Source organism: Falco peregrinus, chromosome 3 (genome assembly GCF_023634155.1).
Source record: "Falco peregrinus isolate bFalPer1 chromosome 3, bFalPer1.pri, whole genome shotgun sequence".
Classification (NCBI taxonomy): domain Eukaryota; kingdom Metazoa; phylum Chordata; class Aves; order Falconiformes; family Falconidae; genus Falco; species Falco peregrinus.
The window spans coordinates 1,523,242-1,543,261 of NC_073723.1; the positions used below are offsets into that span (position 1 = coordinate 1,523,242).

The 20,020-nt window shown below is 36.3% G+C and overlaps 1 protein-coding gene across 1 annotated transcript in view; it reads right to left on the reverse strand.

Moving 5' to 3' along the window:
* Positions 1-437: 437 nt before the first annotated feature.
* Positions 438-20,020, reverse strand: part of DNAAF11 (dynein axonemal assembly factor 11) — a 28,274-nt gene continuing 8,691 nt past the window's right edge. Inside the window, exons 5-10 of the mRNA XM_005237235.4 lie at positions 19,021-19,209; positions 15,341-15,418; positions 12,545-12,610; positions 10,930-10,999; positions 10,035-10,130; positions 438-3,221 (exon numbers count right to left, since the gene is read on the reverse strand). Coding sequence (XP_005237292.4) covers positions 3,180-3,221; positions 10,035-10,130; positions 10,930-10,999; positions 12,545-12,610; positions 15,341-15,418; positions 19,021-19,209 — 541 coding nt within the window. The 3' untranslated portion in view covers positions 438-3,179. The remainder of the gene's footprint in view (positions 3,222-10,034; positions 10,131-10,929; positions 11,000-12,544; positions 12,611-15,340; positions 15,419-19,020; positions 19,210-20,020) is intronic.

The following is a 20,020-nucleotide window of genomic DNA, read 5'->3' on the forward strand; positions in this document are numbered from 1 at the left end:
CCTTCAAAAAAACCCATCAAAGTACCAACTGAAAAAAAAAAAGCACCACAGATTACATACTACGACTAAGAAATTCTTCCAGTAGAATGTAAGTCAGATTTCTAACCTAATGCGTTACATTGTATTTTGTATAACACCTGCTGTTTTAGTCAACCACTGCAATCTTACTTAGATACAAGGATAAAGACATTTAACAGCAGTCAGATTTGCAGTGCTTGAACTACTTAAATAGAAATCAACTCCTTATGTTCCTTATTTCATTATAAAAGATGTGTATAGACCAGAACTCGCTGATCTGTTTTTAATTCTGCTTTGTCAAGAACCACAGAGGGTTCTAAGGAAAGCTATGCTCTTAATCCACAAGTTGCCAACTCTTTTGCTGTTTGGCGGAATCTATTTGGAAGAAAGATAATATCAGTTATCTCATGAAGGTAGGTCTATATTTCTCCTGGAAAAAATTTAAGAATTTTTCAAACTGATTTCTTTTAATATATCTAAACCTTTAGCTGTAATTCTGTGGGAAAGAACCATTCCTTTTGCAAAGTAGAATCATAGAATAGAATCATAGAATAGTTTGGGTTGGAAGGGACCTTTAAAGGTCATCTAGTCCCAACCCACCTGCAAAGAGCAGGGACATCTTCACTAGATCAGGTTGCTCAGAGCTCTGTCCAGCCTGACCTTGAATGTTTCCAGGGATGGGGCATCTACCACCCCTCTGGGCAACTTGTTCCCATGTTTCACCACCTGCGTCATAAAGAATTTCTTCTTTATATCCAGTCTCAATCTACCCTTTGTCAGGTTAAAACCATTACCCCTTGTCCTATCGTTACAGGCCCTATTAAAAAGGTCTGTTTCCTTCTTCCTTATAAGCTCTCTTTTAGTAGGAAAGGTCACAATAAGATCTCCTTGGAGCCTTCTCTTTCCAGGCTGAGCAACCCCAGCTCTCTCAGCCTTTCCTCATAGGGAAGGTATTGTATCCCTCCGATGATTTTTGTCCTCTGGGCCTGCTCCAACAGCTTCATGTCTTTCCTGTACTGAGGACTCCAGAGCTGGATGCAGTACTCTAGGTGGGCTATCACCAGAGGGGAGTAGAGGGTGAGAATCACCACGCTCAGCTTTTGATGCAGCCCAGGATCTGGTTGTCTTTCTGGGCTGCAGTCACACACTACCAGGCCATGCCGAGATTTTCATCCACCTGTACCCCCATGTCCTTCTCTGCAGGGTTGCTCTCAATCCTTTCATCTCCCAATGCCTGTATTGATACCAGGGGTTGCCCTGAGCCATGTACAGGACAATGCACTTGGCCTTGTTGAACTTCATGAGGTTTGCACAGGCCCGCCTCTCAAGCTTGTCCAGGTCCCTCTGGACGGCATCCCTTCTCTCCAGCATGTCATCTGCACCACTCAGCTTGGTGTGTCATTGCCAAACTAGCTGAGGGTGCACTTGATCCCACTATGTCAATGATGAAGATATTAAACAGTACTGGGACCAGTACAGAGGGCAGCACTTGTCACTGACCTCTATCCGCACACTGAGCCATTAACTACTACCCCTGGATGTGACCATCTAGCCAATTCCTTACCCACCAAAGAGTTCACCCATCAAAGCCATCTCTCTCTAATTTAGAGAGAAGAATGTTGCGGGGCACAGTGGCAAAGGCCTTACAGAAGTCCAGATAGACAACAACCTTAGCATTTCCCTTGTCCACTGATGTACTCACTCCATCATAGAAGGCCACTAGGTTGGTCAGCCAGCTAGGCTTGCCCTTGGTGAAGCCATGCCAGCTGTCTCAAATCACCTCCCTGTGCTCCATGTGCCTTAGCACAGCTTCTAGGAGAATCTGTTCCATGATCTTCCCAGGCACAGCAGTAAGTCTGACAGGTTTGTAGTACCCAGGGTCCTCCTTTCTAAAACCTTTTAAGAATGAGTGCAATGTTTCCCTTTTTCCAGTCATGGGGATTTCACCTGACTGCTATGACTTTTCAAATATCATGGAGATTAAGCATCCAATGTTTGCTTTGAACCTTTTAAAAATATTTGAAATACTCAGTAATCAAGACGGTGCACTGGTACAATTACTGTTGTCTAAGCAAAGGGTGCAGTGCTTGTGGCTCATTAGGAATCTCAACAAGTTCTTAGAGTTGCCCTATCATGTCCTCATCATGCAGGTTGTTCAAGAAAAGAAGTCATGACTGACATTTATAAAAATTAAGATTATTAAAATTAGTATTTTTAAAATAAGAAATAAAGCACAGAATTAATGACAACTGACTCCTGCAGAGCCATTTTGCCAGTGTTCTAAATATTGAGACCAAGAATGCACACAATCCATAATGCTATATTTTCACTAACATTACATCAACATTCACCACAATGAAATCAAACACAGAAACAAATGCAGCACTTGAAATATAAACAGAGAAAAATAAACAAACTTTATTGTTACTACATTGGTATAAATACCATTGACTATTGCAAGAGGAAAAGGAAAGATTAAAAGATACATCATAGTATTTGTATTTAGGCCAAGTGTCCATCAGCCCTAGTGTCTATCTACCACAATAGCTAGTAACACTAAGACTAAAAACAAAAAATAACGCATCACTAATATTTGTTTGCTTCTGGCAATCATTAACTACAAGATTTCAAGAACTGGAGTTTACATCACTTTTAATAGACTGGATATATGTTATAAAACCTCACAGAATTTCCTTTTGAACCTATTTATTAGTGCAGCAGCTCAACCTATATACAAGCAAGAAAACGCATTCATGAGAGATTTTCAAAATCATTGCTTTCTAAATGGTTTTCAGACTTGGGTTACATAGGAAGGAGCTCTACAGAGGCAATTCTCAGTAGGTGATTTAGTTTTAGTATATACCAGTTTAATAATATGAATGAGCTGACGGAACAAAACTGATGGGCAGAAGTAAGTGCTTTTTTGGCTTTGCTGTTGGAGCAGACCACTTGATAAACGGCACCAGACAGGCTATTAGTCTAAAGATTTTAGACATAGTTTTTCTCTACACAAAGCAATAATTTCATGCTTTCAACAATAACATAATAAGAAGCATATATTCTGGGAGATGAATAACACACAGACAAAAAGTAAAACTAATGCAGAAGAAAAAAGGAATTACCTTCTTGTATTTTTTTCCAGTGTATTGTAGTTAGAATGTTTAAGTTGAGACTTTTTGCTTATCCAAGATTACTTCTTTAGCCTAAAATAAAAATAGGCAGAAAAATAATTCTCATAAAAGCTGATATTTATGCTCACCAGCATTTAAATAATCTCTCAAAAATGGAAAAATTAAGTGGGTCTAAATACATTTTCTCTTGTGATATTTACCCTTTCTGTTAGATTTTAACACTCTTCACTCAGCTTGAAACACATACATAAAACAATGTTAACCCAATGAACTGAATGAAATTATATTAAAATATATACGTGTGTGTGTATATATATATATACACACACGTATAATATTTAAATATATACATACATTTCTATTTAAACATATGCTGTCATGTTTAGTACCATGTTAATAATGGACATTACTGATTTTCTTCATAGCTAATTAACTGGTTCATGATGTGTCTCTCATTTGCATTTCAGTCCTGGTGTCCACGTGCTAAATCAGACATTTTTATTGAAGAATTTGCTGCTGAAGAATATTGAAGAAGACTGGACTTCTCCTCCCTCTTTATATAAGGAACAAGTGACCACAAACTCCCTCAGCTCCTTTGCTAAAGTTCGAAGTCCAAGTGAATTCCCTTTCCCAAAGAAAATACATCCATCGCCATTTTTTGGAAGATGTGTTATTGACAAAAGGGTATCTCAGGGCAAAAGAGTATCTTTTTCCCTTCTTAACAACATCATGGGAGAGGGACCCAGATGACAGAAATAAACTATACTAAATAGTTCATTTTATCGAGTATTTCTTAGTGCAAATTATTCAAAAGTAGTCTGTTCCAGAAGCCCAATGAATTTAAAGCCTCTGTTCTAAAATCTGGAAGAAGTAAGACAGAGCTTGTAGCTTTTGTCATTTGGTTCTGAAATTCATTGTGAAAAGGCTGATCCCCTCTAATTCTGTATATACTCTGGTGAAAGTAAATCTGTTTCTTTGGACCTTCCCTCTGTTCTCAGGAGGCCCTCTGGTGTTCTGTTCCTTTAACAATATTTCATTCCTTTGATCCCCTTGAGACTAATGTTCCTTACTTTGCCCTCAGAGCATATCATCAACGATGGGAAGGAAATTTGCTGATTTTGCAATCAACAAAAAAGACTTCCTTGAAAAGAAGTGATCCTGGAACTTAGGAAAGGGTTAGAATTTTCCTACTAGAACATCTATTATCCATTACCAAATATTGTTTGATGTAAAAGCTTCCCTGTTCAAAAGATGTCCTCCTACCTCTGTTCAAGAAAATAAATAAATTAAAAAAAAGTGATACTCTGTAATTTTTTTTATTCTTTTTTGAAACACAACTCTATATGCAACAATGGTATGTGAGCTTCACCAAACTGACTGTCCACCTCCCAGTGACAGTCATCAAGTGAGGATAACTCTTCTGGAAAACAGAACTGCCATAGCTTCAACTGTGGCCAAAAATAAGGTTTTGGGCTCAGTAGAAAGATAACTGTATGAAACATAAAGCCTGTGGTATACAGGAAGATGAAATAAATTAAGATAATGAAGTTTTCTTAAAGTTACTCTATGAAACTATTGCCAATATCTGCATTAATCAGAAAACTGAAAGGAGACTGCTTTTAAGATCACTATCAGAGAATTCTAGAAATGGATGTGTTAAATAGAATCTGGAATATATTTGAGAAAACAGAATAAATATGTGAAAACTATATTTTTAAGCTGAGTCATTTCTTCAGTCCACATGTTTTTTCTACAGTGGCTTTCTTCCTTTACAGTGGGAATTCCACTGAGTAACAATTTCCCTGAAACACATTTATTGTGAAGGATGAATATATTTCTTAGGGTTCCACAGCTGTATGTCTCCATGTGCCTTTTATGGTAACAAAATAATTCTGCAGTTACCATACCTAGGATAATTGAGAATGATATAACGTAATTCTATCAAATAACCTTTACACCCACACACATAATACATACCACTCCTATTTCTAAATTCATTAAGGAACTTAACTCAGTAATCTTTACATTTCTAAAGGCTTTTGAAGGTCCAGGCAATCAAAAGCTGTCAGAATTCTTTTATGACTGCATCTATAATAAAAAAATTAAACAAAAAGTCCAATTTATTCTCTCTGATTCACTGAAATAAAGTTTTAAAACATGATACAGAGTGTCTCAGAACACCAAATAGAAACTGCTTGCTAATAACACCGGGGTTTGAGGTTTGGGTTGTTTTCAGACATTATTTAAAATGCTACTGATGTAATCTACTGATGACATTTTATAAAATCACCAATGTAATATGCCAATTTTGTTCAAAGTCTATTAAAGAAACGCAGGTTTTAATTTTCCTGCATCATCAGCAAAGATAATACTGCCAGAGCATAGATCCAAAGTTTGAAAAGCATCATGTCATAAATATTTTTCCCAGAAAATGAAGCATGTACAATGTAGTCACTGTCAACTCCTTACTTGTGCAAAATCTCTGCACAGATTATTATTAAGGCATAAACACTACACTTTAAAAGTGTCACAATATCATTTCACTGAATGTCGTGTCCTTCAGTTTGTTTTGATAACCTTCCAAAATACGTTGGTAGACACTGCCTTAGAAAGACACCCATTCTGCAGTGATTTGTTGTGCAGTAAATAGTACAAGAAAAATGTTTCTAGAAAAGAAGGTTAGAATTAGTTGCTTTCTTTTACGTCATGTGGAATTTAGTATCTCCAGCATCTCTGGTGTGGCAAGGTCATCAAAGAGGCAAGAAAAGAGGTTTTGTTTTTCATTTTAAATGCTAGGGAACTATGAAAGGGCTGGAAGATGAATGGTGAAATGTTTAGTAACCTGATCAGAAACTCACTAAAGCAAGTGAAAAACAGTTACTGAACTCAGTTAGCTTTCTGTTCTGTTACTGAGGAGAGAGAGATCTTTTCAGGATAGTGTTGCAAAAAGCATATTACAGGAGATTATTTTTAGTTTAATAGCATTTTTAACATTTTAATTGCCTAAGGAATGTGCTAGGCCATTTATCGAGTTGCAAATAATCTTATGTTTGTAATAATTGTTTATCAGCAACAAAAAGGTTAAATACAGTGCAAGGTAGTCATTAGGCTGGTATTATCACTGATACAGCCTGAAAGAAGTTGCATGAACTCTGTTCTTCCAATTATCTTACTAAAAGGAATTCATATTAAATTAATGATCTCAAAATACTATTTTCAAACGTTGCTGATAATCTCAGCCATAATGTTCTGGAAGAAAAATATCTACTGGCCTTCCAGCTTTTGCTAATCTTTATTCATAATACTTTGCTGCCTAGGTTGCATCATATTAATATCAATAAAATTTGTATGGATAGAGAGCATTTGAAAAGAATATGTATCCCAAAAATATAACTTGTGCACTTAAATTCAGTCCTGGGGGAAGAGAACAGGTTCTGTGACTATAATACAGAACAAAGAAGAATAGGTTAGTGTCTGTTAACATGCAATTGCTGCGAAGTAGCACAAATCCAGCTTTGGTCAGCAAATCCATGGAGTTCACAGAAACTCACAGAATGGTTGAGGTTGGAAGGCAGCTCTGGTGGTCACCCGGTCAGAGAGGGCCACCTAGGGCCAGTTGCCCAGGACCATGTCCAGACGGTTTTGGAATATCTCCAAGGAGGGAAACTCCATTACCTCCCTGGGCAACCTGTGCCAGCACTCAGTCAGCCTCACAGTAAAAAAGTGTTTTCTGATGTTCAGAGGGAACCTCCTGTGTTTCAGTTTGTGCCCATCACCTCTGGTCCTGTCACTGGGCACCACTGAGAAGAGCCTGGCTCCATCCTCACTGCACCCTCCCTTCAGGTATTTATATACATTGATAAGATCCCCCATGAGCCTTCTCTTCTCTACACTGAACAGTCTGAACTCTTTCAGCCTTTCCTCATAGATGAGATGCTTCAGTCCCTTCAGTATCTTCACGACCTTCATCCCATTGCTGTATTCTCTCCAGTATGTCCACATCTTTCTTGTACTGGGGAGCCCAGCAATGGACACAGTACTCCAAGTGTGTCTCACCAATGCTGAAGGATCAGCTCCCTCAACCTGCTGGCAACGCTCCTAATGAAGCCCAGGATACAATTAGCCTTCTTTGGCAGAAGAGTACATTGCCAGCTAATGTTCAGCTTGGTGTCCACACGACTCCCAAGTCCTTTTCTGCAAAGCTGCTTTCCAGGATCCAGATTGTTTTGATCCATTGACAATGAAGCTATTAGAGTATGCAGCACACCATTCATGCATCTCTCTTTGTGTCCCAGTACACAAGTATTTTTTAGCCAAAACAAGGCAAAGCTCAGAACATCAACTCAGTTATTCTACAGACCTTCCCTGTTCTCAGGTCTCACAAATATCTGTGAATCATGAGATTCTGAGATGAAGGAGGCTCCGGACCCTCAAGACAGGTAAAATACGTAGGTGTGGCTAAAATGTTAAGGTAGGTGAAATGTAGGTGAAATATAAACTTAGTCATGGAATAAAAGCAGTTCTCACAATATGAAGAGATAATATTCATTTTTCTGATTTATGTATGACTTTGCTAGGCAGGCAGCAGAGTTAAATATATCCAGAGACTCTTCAAAATATTTACATTTTCTAAGGCACTGATCATCCACAAAGACACCAGCAAGATGTATGAGTAATAAAACAAGTTACAGGATAGAAAACTGATAATACTTAAAATATCCAAAAGGCAAGTAAACAGTAAACAAAACTGTTCAGAAACATTTGAAAATGTTATCCAAAATGGCAAATGTCAAGGCCTCAGTTTCAAAGAAGTAAATTTAGGAATAAATGAATTCTCATATAATTGAATTTTGAACATTAACAAAATATGGATCTTAACCAAATGAGGAAAATTTTCAGCATTCTTCAAGCTCCTGATGAAACTGTATGCTTGATGTTAGAGTGACAGTTTGTGATTTAATGAGAGGCTGTCCATGCAGGGATGAAGCATAGAAGAAAACATAGAAGGTGTAGAACCACAAGTGGAAAAAGCCAAAAGCTGAAAAATAACTTTTTACTTCCAGCTACTAGTTTCATAGTCTTACAATTAAATCAGAGCACAAAGAGAAAGAAATGACCCAAATAATATGTGGCTGAAGGTTCTTCCTTCAGAAGAAAATGTAATTGATATGCCCTGGCAGATTCATATGCAGCACAATTTCCCACTGCTCTTTACACAGCAGAGAAACTTACTAGAGGCCAGAAGGTAAAGCTAGAGCACCAAGAATTTATCTTTTTCCTATAACTATCCTTGGGCATGGTTACCTTATTTCTGAAAGCCAAAAATATATGATGCAGTCCTAGAGGCCTTAAAAGCAGCTCAACCCTCCAAAGACATAATGACAGGAGAGAAGACGCTGAAGTTGATTAAGCTCTCCCACGGTTACCAGAACCCCACTATTTAATCCATTCTCATCTCCAGAACTCTGCCTTTCTAAAACTTCCAGTTCCCTGTCTACTCCAAGCCCTTCAATCCATCTCTGCTCTTCCTGCCTGTCCAAGAACTCAGTCTTGTACCAGACAACATAAAGCCCCACCTTAAATGCCTTCCTGTTTTTGCCATCATCCCACCTGCTAAGTCCCAAACATAAAGATACCTCTGCCACTCAGATTCTCTCTGCCCCTTGTCCTCTATTCTGGTTCACGCTGCTGCACCTTCCCTGTGTTTAAGCTCTAATGTCCCCTAAACTATCGCTGGCTGCTGGCTGGCCACCTGTTAACTTTCTCCCTGTCTACTTCAATAAGGCAAGGTGACCTCCATGTCTTCAACTGTTCCTCATTACTGATCATTTCTTCTTTAGTCTCTAATTTTTTGGCAGATGTGTAGGAATGGGTAGGAGGTGTCCTGGTTCCACCTCTGATTCTATCTCATCTACTCATTATGTCATCCCACAAATCAAAATACCACTTATGTATTTACTAAAACCATAGGGAGACATGCACTGGAGAGGAAATAAAGCAGACATACCTATCAGGTTGCTTTCATTTACACTGCAAGAACTGGGCTGTGCAGGGGAGAGAGAGAATTAAAAAAACCACTGCAAGCCAATTTGCTTTTAATTACCAGAAGAACTCTCAATTGACTTGAATCCTGATCAGCATCATACCATACAGGCAAATATCAGTGCGCAGGTGAGACAGGAGAACGAGGAGTTTGGAATATTAGGGGTATATGACTTCTATCCAGAATTCTTTAAGTACAAGGGACTGCTGTGCAGCATTTTTTCAGTTGAAACACGATGTTGCTACAACCTTTTTGCTCTGTGATTACATATACTTTGTACAGCTGGTCAGTAGATCCTTTCCAGCCAGAGAGAGGGTGAAGGGAAAATGAATTAAGCAAGGCTTGTTCAGATCACCTGTGACGTGAATAGTACATCATCCCTGTCCTTGAAACAAAACATAATTTTCTTACATATGCATGCCTTACAATTTTTGAAACTTTGATCTATTATTTCACAGGAAGAAAAGGAAAGTAGGTAAATTGCTTATTTTCAGTTATTTAAAAACTCCATTTTCTTACACATTTGCACAACACTGCATGTTTTGCAGAGCCTCTTTTCATATATGAAAAGCTGGTTTTGTTGAAAAGAAAGGAAATACAAATAGCTCTATTAATGCAGATTTTCATAATGTTCTTTTAAAGGGATCTTAATGCCTAAGGTTTGGCTATATGAATAATTGTCTTTCTGGAATGTTCCTTCTTTGGAAAATATGTCCTGATGGGAAAGGCTAGACAGAATAACTTTAGCTAGTCAGATGTTACCTGTAGCTCAGAAACATTCTCAAAGTACTCACAACATTTAAGTATCTTTGCATGATGCCTCCTCAGATTATTTTACATACCTTTGGCATGCTGACAACTAAATGACCAGTTGTTTGTGATCTTTTAGCAGAGCTGCTGTCTGGCTTCACTTCCTCAGGGAGCACCAACTGAAATGGCTATGAAAAAACATGGGATTGGAGAAGTATATCATGCTAAAATATCTTTTGTACATCACTGTCACATCCTTTGATCTTCAGGACAGTATAGTTTAAATCCTCTCACTTTATATGTAGTATTACTAATCCTAATAAATTATTAGCATGCTAAATAGCTTTTACTTATAAGTATAGTCATATGTATATTCCTGAATTGCTGTCATTTCTGAAGTGAAATTTCTAAAGAAGGTTATAAAATGATGCATGACTTACATTAGCAATTAAATGAGAAAGATTATCCAGTCTATTTTAGATGTAAAGTAATTCTGAAGTTTTGTTTATGCAGTTAGCACGGTCAAAAATAGGGATTTTAGTTTACTGCTTAAGTACTTTGAATTTAAAAAAAACCTGATGATAAAATTAAAACCACTGAGAAGAGGGAAAACTGGAACGACATTTTAAAAGCCCTTTCAAAAGAATATACATCCACTTGTTTCTGTCAACTATAAATTCCAGATTGTGACGTTGCTAAATTCTAGCCTAGGGCAACTAGCAAGCTCTCTTCTTAAGTGAATTATGGTACACTGTCTGTGGGGAATAAGAGAGAAGGAGAGAAAGAGAGAATAAAATTTCATTTCAGGCTTTGCACATCTTCTGGTTAGGACTTCCACAGTTTATGTACAGTCCAAAATAATGCAAGTGCTTTTTCTGCATTGGTGCACAAGGAGGTAACTCAGAAAAGTCAGATCCAGAGTCCACTGAATAACTATGATCAGCATTAACTCTTGACTTGAAATGAATGTAGTAAAAAAATACTAACCTTTCCCTTCACCAGTACTCGTATGTAAGTTGGCTGGACATCAACGTCAAGCAGCGAACTGTCCAAATGTCTTCAAAATTAAATAGAAATAAATGAATCAATGTACAATCTAGTCCAGTAAATAAGCAGCATGGACCATATAGCTCTTTACTGATGATTTTGCAGTTTATAAACTACAAACTTCAATTTCAGTTATTAAGTTATATGAAATATTATTAGGATTTAACATATCTGAAAGAAAAACATGACCTTCCTGTGTGATCACAGAATGTCCATTAAAATAATGTCTAAATTCTGTCAAGCCCACCTCATCAGCTATTGTAAAATTGCAGGAATTCAAAATCTTTGTGGAAAGTGAAAAGGTCTTCTATTAGTTTAGTGCTTTACATTTGAGTAAAATGTAAAAAATATGTAAATATGAAAAAAATACAGTAATACAAAAATTAATCTACTTGCTATTTACTATTGTAAAAGTATTTTGCTACTTTTGTTTTCTGAAGGTTTAACTAGTAAGTGTACAATAGAAGTTCCTTTTTTTGCACAGAATTTGCTGGAAAACCATGAACAGAAATACTTTACATTCCCAGAAAACACAGTACTTTCCAATTTCAGTACTGTCAAACAAAATTTGTGAACTGTAAAAGCTCCGCTTAAACATCACAACTCATGTGAATGCATGAGGATGTATTCTATATTTCACTTTATTATAATGTTACTTCTCAGGTGAATTTTTCAGACCTTTTAGTCTGCATTTCTTACAAATGAGCACAGAATATTACAACATATCCAACATTTTATTGCACCTAAACAGATTTTCTCAGACTTTAAAAAAACCCTAATTGTTATAATTCAAAAACATGGAGCAGGTCTATTTGAGGGAAATTAATGAGTTTTAAGGGAAGAACCTCTGGCATGAATAGTGTTTCTCTGCCATAAAACTAGTTCAAACTTTACTCTAACAAGTTCCTATTATGGGTAAATAAGCTTGTGGGTTTCCAAGCCCTTCACAAAGTGGGGGCAAGGCCACTGTACTGCTTAGTAGTATGTACTACCAAATAGTTATCAGGTTTCCTTGTCATATTTTGGCCTGGTTCAACCAAATTCCTTTCAGGGAATGGCCTGGCACAGTTGAGGCAATAGCATGGACCATGGACTCTTTCCATAAGCAAGGAAAGTAGGACAAGGCTAACCTACTGTCTTGGGGAGAAGAAGAATTTAACTAGAAGGACATGAACTGTACTGGAGCACTGCTAGGGCCAAAGAATGGGCAAAACCCCCCATTCCTTACAATTCAAATCTGCAAATGAAGAATGAAGAATATTTACATAAGTATAAAAGGACAGATGTGGAGGAAACCTGCCTGTGGACTGCAGAAAACATAAATTCCAGAAAGGACTATTAGACACAGTCCTCATTCAGGAGCAACAGAACAGTCTGAAGGGTCTTTGGTTTATTCAGCTTCATTTCTTTGGCACAGGCTTCAGGACTGATTCCATTACCCTCTATGTTATTCGTTTTCCTCTTGAAAAGTCCCCATTACAGAGGGGAGTATAACTGAAACACCGCGTATTAGAACTTAAGGATGGCAAAAATTAAGATACAAAAAAATTCTAACCTGTAAACAGCAAGATCCAAGACGATCTGGTTATTTTCTTCATCGTCTTTCAAAGAGAAATAAAGCCTAATAATAATGACAAGAAAAACCTCCAGGGTAAATACAATTGGAGTGAATAAATGAACATTACAGCATACTTCAATTGCCAGCAATTTTAGATGAATACAATACCATTTAGACTATATGTCACATGTTCATTTTAGAAACAGTTGCCTTTTCCTCATGAACTGAAAAAATACTGGTATTTCAATCAAAGTCGTTCTTACACTCCTTTTCTGTTCTCTTCACCCAACCCACAAGAAAAAACCTGAAGGTCAGCTAAAATGAAGATCAGTCTGTCAGTGCAGAGAGGGACACCTGCTGGGGATATAGGTCTGCTCTAGCCACAGCTCCAGAGACAAAAAAGTTCATGAAAAGCATGAAAAGCCTGGAATTTGGTAATTCTAAACTTATATGCTTATTAAAAAAAAAAAAATCACATCTTTGTTCACAGCAATTAATTTGCCTAGAATATAAATATCTGCCTGTGCATTTCCAAAGCAAAACATGATTTACACAATATCCTTGACTCTACAAGCTTTATAGTATTTGTTGAAAATGAGACTGTAGATTGTATTAGCTGTGTGCTTGTGATCTGTGGGCTGAGTTCTTACAATTGTGAAAGAATCTTACCAGCTATAAACTCAAAACAATACCTATTACTACAACTGTAAGATCTAGTCCAGACTTACAAGTTCTGCTCATATACCCCAACATTTCCCAAGTATTTGAGAAAAAAACAGAATAAAACCCACATAGAAATGAAATTATTTTTATAAAATAGTTATTAGTATAAAATGAGAGGGTTTTGTTTTAATGTGATTTATCTGAAATATTTCAGTGACATTAAAATACTTAGATACTTCAGGTTCAGGTAACAGAAAGAAGCTCAGATGCTAACTGTTTAGATGATAAATTTTTTTCAGCAATAAAAATATTTGCCAGATATACTTTTCACTCTTTGCTCTCCTGTATTCTGATCCAGTCAATTTGCAAGAAAACTTATCGAGCTTTTAGTTTATGGGTATTTTTTAATGGAAAACTGCAAAGAATACAAAATAGCTTTGCTTCCTGCTCAGGCTTTGTTCTCTTACTGCATCACAAATTCTGAGAATTCACTAGAACACGAAGGGTGAAAAAGGGAAAAGAATTGTAAAATTTTCTAGGTGCAGATGAGTTAGAATTGAGGAAGAGAAGCATGCTGTTCTCAGCAGCATGCAGCCATTTCTTTTGCTAACCTTCAAAAAGAACATTAGAGAAGCTTGGACATTGCTATGGGCATTAGACTTTCATGTTGAAGCAAAAACTTTGGAGAACACCATCTGTCTACTTGCATCTCTTCCTTTATGTCTCTCCAATACACTGCCAGATTGCGCTGAAGAGCTGTGATATTCTTGTTGAAGCCATGACAATAACTGCTCATTGATCTGGGCTTACGTGGGCACAGAAAAAATTCTCATTGAGAAAACTTGGGTGACACAAACAGGACTGCTACTAACAGTGGACTCCAGGGGACCATATTTCTTCTAAAAAGATAGCTAGAGCTTTATTCTAAATGTCTCTGCTTTTTAAGAGGCATTATCAAATTCTATCAACATAAGATTTAAAGTATTATTGACTTAGTTTCTTTGACCTAGAAAATTAATTAATTTTTTTTCACTCAACAGATTTTTACAAAAAAAGTACATCGGTACAATGGTAAGTATCTCCTGGTACAGATGGAATAAACCCGAATTCTTCTGCCACTACCTTTAACTTTCCCTATACCACTGAAAATTGTACGCTGCTCCTATAATGTAGGTTTTAAAATTCCTTGAATTTGTATAGATTTAAAAATTTCCAAGATTTAGAAAGCATTCTTCATGCTAATGATAAGCATGTTCTTAGCTTTTGTTTTGTAGCTATATCAGTCTTAAGATGGAAAAACTTGCTCAGAGGGCAGCAGACAGGTAAATGACCCTTTGTAGGCCACTTTTTGATCACAGTCTCCTGTTGGAAGCTCGTGGGGGAGCTGTTTATAAGGAAATATTTGCACTCTGTCTCCTGTTTTCCCTTAGAAAAGGGAGGCTTGGGTCAAGTGAAACCAATGGTAACGCATGGCTGATATCCCTGGAAACTCGTTCCAAAACACTTGGATACCCAGGTGCCTTTGTCAATGATAACATACCAGAGACCTCCCTGTATCACTAGCCTGTGTTGCTAGAGACCTCATGCAGTGTCAAAGGACCTCATGCTGTAGCAGTTAATTAAATATCCTTTCCAATTCTGCCAGTTTTACATCTGTCATGAGAGGACAGAATTATTTTGTCCAGAAATATTACTTGGACATATTTTTCTACATATCTACTCATACACATTTATCTTCAGTAGACAAACCAGTTAAACTTTTTCCACTATTAGCAAGATGCTTCAAGAAAGAGAGCCTTGCCATAGAAGGAAAAGAGTAAAATGCCTTATATCTTTTACAGAAAAACAAATTCTTTAGTCATCAGAGACCAATATGTTAAATTAAACAACGTTCAACACTTTACTCACTGAAAAGTAATTCTTTTTCCAGCATCAGAATATAAATTTATGTCAGTTTGCCCACGAGGAAAATCATATTCTAATGATAATTTTTCAGCCCTCTTATTTTTATGGTGTTATATATTTTTATATTATATTTACATATATATTATATATAATATATATTTTGAATATAGTTGCCCAAACCAACTATGAAGAGGTTACCCTGTTTAACCTCTTAACCTTACATACTTAGGAACATTCACATTCAGAACTTTTCCTTCTGCAGTGATCAGTGTCCGAAGAGGTTTCTCTCTCTTTTTTGATTCCCTTTAAAAACAGAACAAAAAATGATTTATCATTTCACATTCTGGTAGTTTATGTTTAATAGCAAACAAGAAAGAAGAGGACAGCAAGGGGAAAGAATTATCTGGTTTTTGATACTAAGATTGCAACTTATTTCAGGAACAAAACAGATTATATCAAATGTCCAATTCCACATTAAAAGCATCATGTATAGATGAGTAAATGCTTTGTAATATCACATCTTACACCAATAATAAGTTCTGTCTGTTACAATGTCCACTATCCCACAGTAATAAATCAGATTTATTTAGTATATCTTAAGAAATCACTGGATTGCTTAAACATATAAAATGGGATGTTTTTCTAGTTATGAATAGCCACACTAATCGTGAGGTATCCTTACTGTTAACTGATTTGATGTATGTGCAAGCCATTCTAAAGAATTTTTTATTCATGATAACTTAATTATTCTTACTGAACAAATGCTTAGCCTATCTGTAAATAACATGTCTATCAATCACTATTCTGCACTAGTAAAAAGAATTTTAATGGTCAAAAGATTACAGGCAGTGCCAAACAGGATAGAGCATGACGACAGTGCATACATATAGATTATTTGTTGATAAATCTATTACATTATTTGTTGTGTTCTTCCTTCAAAAAATACAATACATATTACCAATGGAGACTTCAACCTTCACTGTTTTTGTCCAGCCATCAACAACTAAACTGTATCTGGTTTTCATTTAGTGCAATGAACAAGCTAATTAAATTTATCTGCCATAACAAAGCAGATCACTGTCAGATCATTAAGACTTGTAGTACTGATATTTTCCTGTATAAATTACTTGGTCATGAGCAAGTAGAGAAAGAGTAAGGAACATGAAAAATAAAAATCTGCTTGCATGTAGCTAAAAAATGTCTATGCTTTCTTTAAAAATACATCTCTGTAATTGTCACTGTATTAATCCACTCTTCAGCTGGTCAATCTAGCGTGCATGGCTACTTGCCATGCTGTAAAAAAGCTGACATGTAAAAACCTGCCATTTCTCAAAAAGACAATGCAATACATTGCTTTTTTTTTTTTTTTTTTTTTTTTTGTTACCAAACCAGTTTCTTACTTAAGTTCAAAATTATGAGAACACTAAAGGTAAATCACTAATAAGGGAAATAAAGTATGTAAAATTTAGACCAGATAGGGGAAAAAAAAGCATAAAAAAATATTTGGTCTATAAATACAATAGATTTGAAGAAGAAATAAAAACATTCAAGTGGAGCTACTGGAATGACTACATAAAAATAAGTTGAGGTGCTGAAGTGTGTCCAGAGCAGGGCAATGAAGCTGGTGAAGGGTCTAGAGAACAAGTCTTATGAGAAGCAGGTGAGGGAACTGAGGCTGTTTAGTCTAGAGGAGACTCAGACCGGGGACCTTACTGCTCTCTGCAACTACCTGACAGGGGCTGTAGGCAGGTGGGGGTCGGTCTCTTCTCCCAGATAACAGGATATGGATATCTGGGATATCTCCCAGATAACAGATAATAGGACAGAGGAAACGGCCTCAAGTTGTGCCAGGGGAGGTTTAGATTGGATATTAGGAAAAGCTTCTTCACTGAAAGGGTGGTCAAGCATTGGAACAGGCCGCCCAGGGAGGTGGTGGAATCACCATTCCTGGAAGTGTTTAAAAAGTGCATAGATGTGGTGCTCAAGGACATGGTTTAGTGGTGGTCTTGGCAGTCCTGGATTGACAGACGGACTTGCTGATTTTACAGGTTTTTTCCAAACTAAATGATTCTATAACTCTATGATTCACAACTATCCATGTGTTAATACGCTATTCCATAGTACAGATTAGAGCTTTAATGTGGGATTTATGAGCTAAAAGTTTCTACATCTGAATCACCATTCTTGACACTTAAATGCAAAGTGAATGAACCACCATTCTGTTCTAAACAGGCAGTTCTCAGAAAGACTTCAGGAAATTATATCCTGCCACCTTCCAGCTGTTAATAATCTGTTCCTAGATAAAATCTGTCTGCTCATGTATACCATTTTAAAGCAAATTCAGTCATGTCATAATCATTAGTTTAAGATGACTTGTCTGACTTTGTGCTAAGATGAGCCAAAAGGCCTTGTTCTGGCAGCAAGTAGCTAAAGGAGATACTGTGCACCTTTCATCTGCAACTGATTTTACATTTGTCTGAATTTTCTGTGAATGAAACCACAAGTATTCACTCATTTCACAACAGCTGAAGCTGCTCAGTTTATTATCAACTGTGCATAACACACCTGGTAAATTTAACATGTGCTAACGTGTCATAGGTAGGTTCAAATTTAGCATTAGTCTGATTGAGTTCATGTAAATTTTATACTAAAATAAATATCTTTTTGTACTGAATAACTTATATTAAAGCTGTATTTTAGCTCCTGTCCACCAGCAAGAATGATTTGAAGTTGTCAAGGGAGGTTTTCTGTCATCTTTCTCATGCTACCTAACAAAAATCTTACCACCAAACTTCACCAAAAGTGAAGTGTGAAAGGATTTTTAACTTCTTTAAAAGCCTTCAAAAATTATAAAAATCTAGAAAGGATTTATTCTGTCTTTATTATAACACTATTTGGACTGTCCTTGAATATTTAGAGGGAAGCATTTGGAACACATTTGCTCTTGACTAGAGCAAGGCACGCCAAACAACAAAATTCTAACTAGTTAGAATCTGGGTTTCACAGTAGTTCTTCTGGAAAAGTGCTAGACCTTGAATTAATAATAGCAACAAGTTATGCAGATTTCCAGATTCCTTGGAGATTTCCCTAGGAGTGACTTTTTCAATACTTACTCTTGATACATCTTTTGAAAATCATGCCCTTTAAAAGAACAGCTCAAAAAATCTCTGGCACAAATGGTTTTATATAAGAAAAAAAAAAGACATTGCTAACTGTTTGTGGAACTGATAAGACAGCAGCAATAAAGTAACTTTTTTTGCTGGTATCTGCATTAATTTTCCATGTTCAGCAAAACTAATGGCAACTTCAGAAAGTTTTAAAGACATTTTAGGGGTCAGACATTTTCAGATTCAGCGTGCCAAATAGCACAGATAACATGAAGAAACTTATTACTCAGGACAAATATCTTTAATAAAGTATGTAAAAAAATTACTAAAGTTACATAGAAAAGCTGCTGGCAGTGTCACTTGTGCAAAAACTTTGTAGCATGGCCTGTAAGGAATTTATACAATGCAATCTGCACACTGGATAAATGCTTTTTGCAAGAATTTAAACATTGAACTACATTATTGAATATTGGATATATTGAAATATATTAGTTATCTGACAGAAAATTGAAAGTTCTGAAGTCCATAAAATGGAATTAAAAAGAAAATTTATATTTAAAAACTTTATTTGAGAAAAAACAAAATTAAGGGCATCAAATACATTTTAGAGAATTAAACAAACCAAAGTGAACAATCTGAATGTTTCATTTAAATTTTACAAGCATATTTGCGCAGGCAACAGGGATTTAAGCTGCCAGTCTCAGTAAATTTAACATGAGGCAATCACCTACCTCTCCTCTGTACCGTTAAAAATTTCCCCTTCTTCAAGTCATAGAATATATTAAAACAAAAACATACCTTATATCATCTTTAGCTCTCCGTTTTTGTTCAATATATCTGTGAGTTTCTAATCTAGATTCTGGAGTATATGGTGTAGGCTCCTCCCAAAACCTTCTGTCTTCTTCATCATCTTCAGCTGTTCTCCACGTTTCTTGCTTTCCATCTCCTTCTTCCTGATGCTTTTCTTTGTCCTGTAGGGAGTCTGGGCTACACAAGATCACATGGAATATTATCCCAATGAAATGAAGAAAAAGTAACAGTACTTGCTAATGGATTCTTGCAATAATATTTTTTGACTCAATACTAATAGCTGTATAATCTCTACCAAGAAGGTCATCTTATATATTTGCATAATGTTCTCTGTTCTGTCTCTTTCATTAATCAAAAAAACATTCAATATAATATTTTTCAGTGACTTAACTAAGAACTGACAATGTGGTTATGCCCAGCCCTCTGAAATCCCTGATAGATAATGCAACAGATTTAATTTCAGGAGCAGAATTTTCAGATACCCTCACAACTTCCAGGTGAAAAAACTTCAGTCTGTGTGATGTTTAAGTATTCCTAATATCAGCCAGCAGCATAGAGATTTATAGGGTAGCAATATTTTATTTAGGCACCTCCTCAAGTGCCAGCTTAGAACCTGAATCGCCCTAAGCCTCTGTAATCTTCAGAAATTCTCTACTGATATATAGAGAAAACTATATTTATGATACAGCTGTGACCTATGAAGACAAAGTTCCATAGCCAGCTCCACAGAACTTAGTCTCTATTGGATTAAATATAGGATGGATGACAACTGTAGTGGAAGACAACCCCAGACAAAAACCCTTCTGTTATCTAGGCAATCTCAGTGATAATAGGCGGAAGAAGTATAGAAATAACATTCCATAGCCTTTTACGTTGCAAAAGATCTGCAATATTCAATTTCAGTCTTTCTATCTGATAACTCTAAAGCCAGATAGCTGAACAGCTGCTTTCTCTGGAACCCCTGCATTACCTTAAATAACAATTTCCA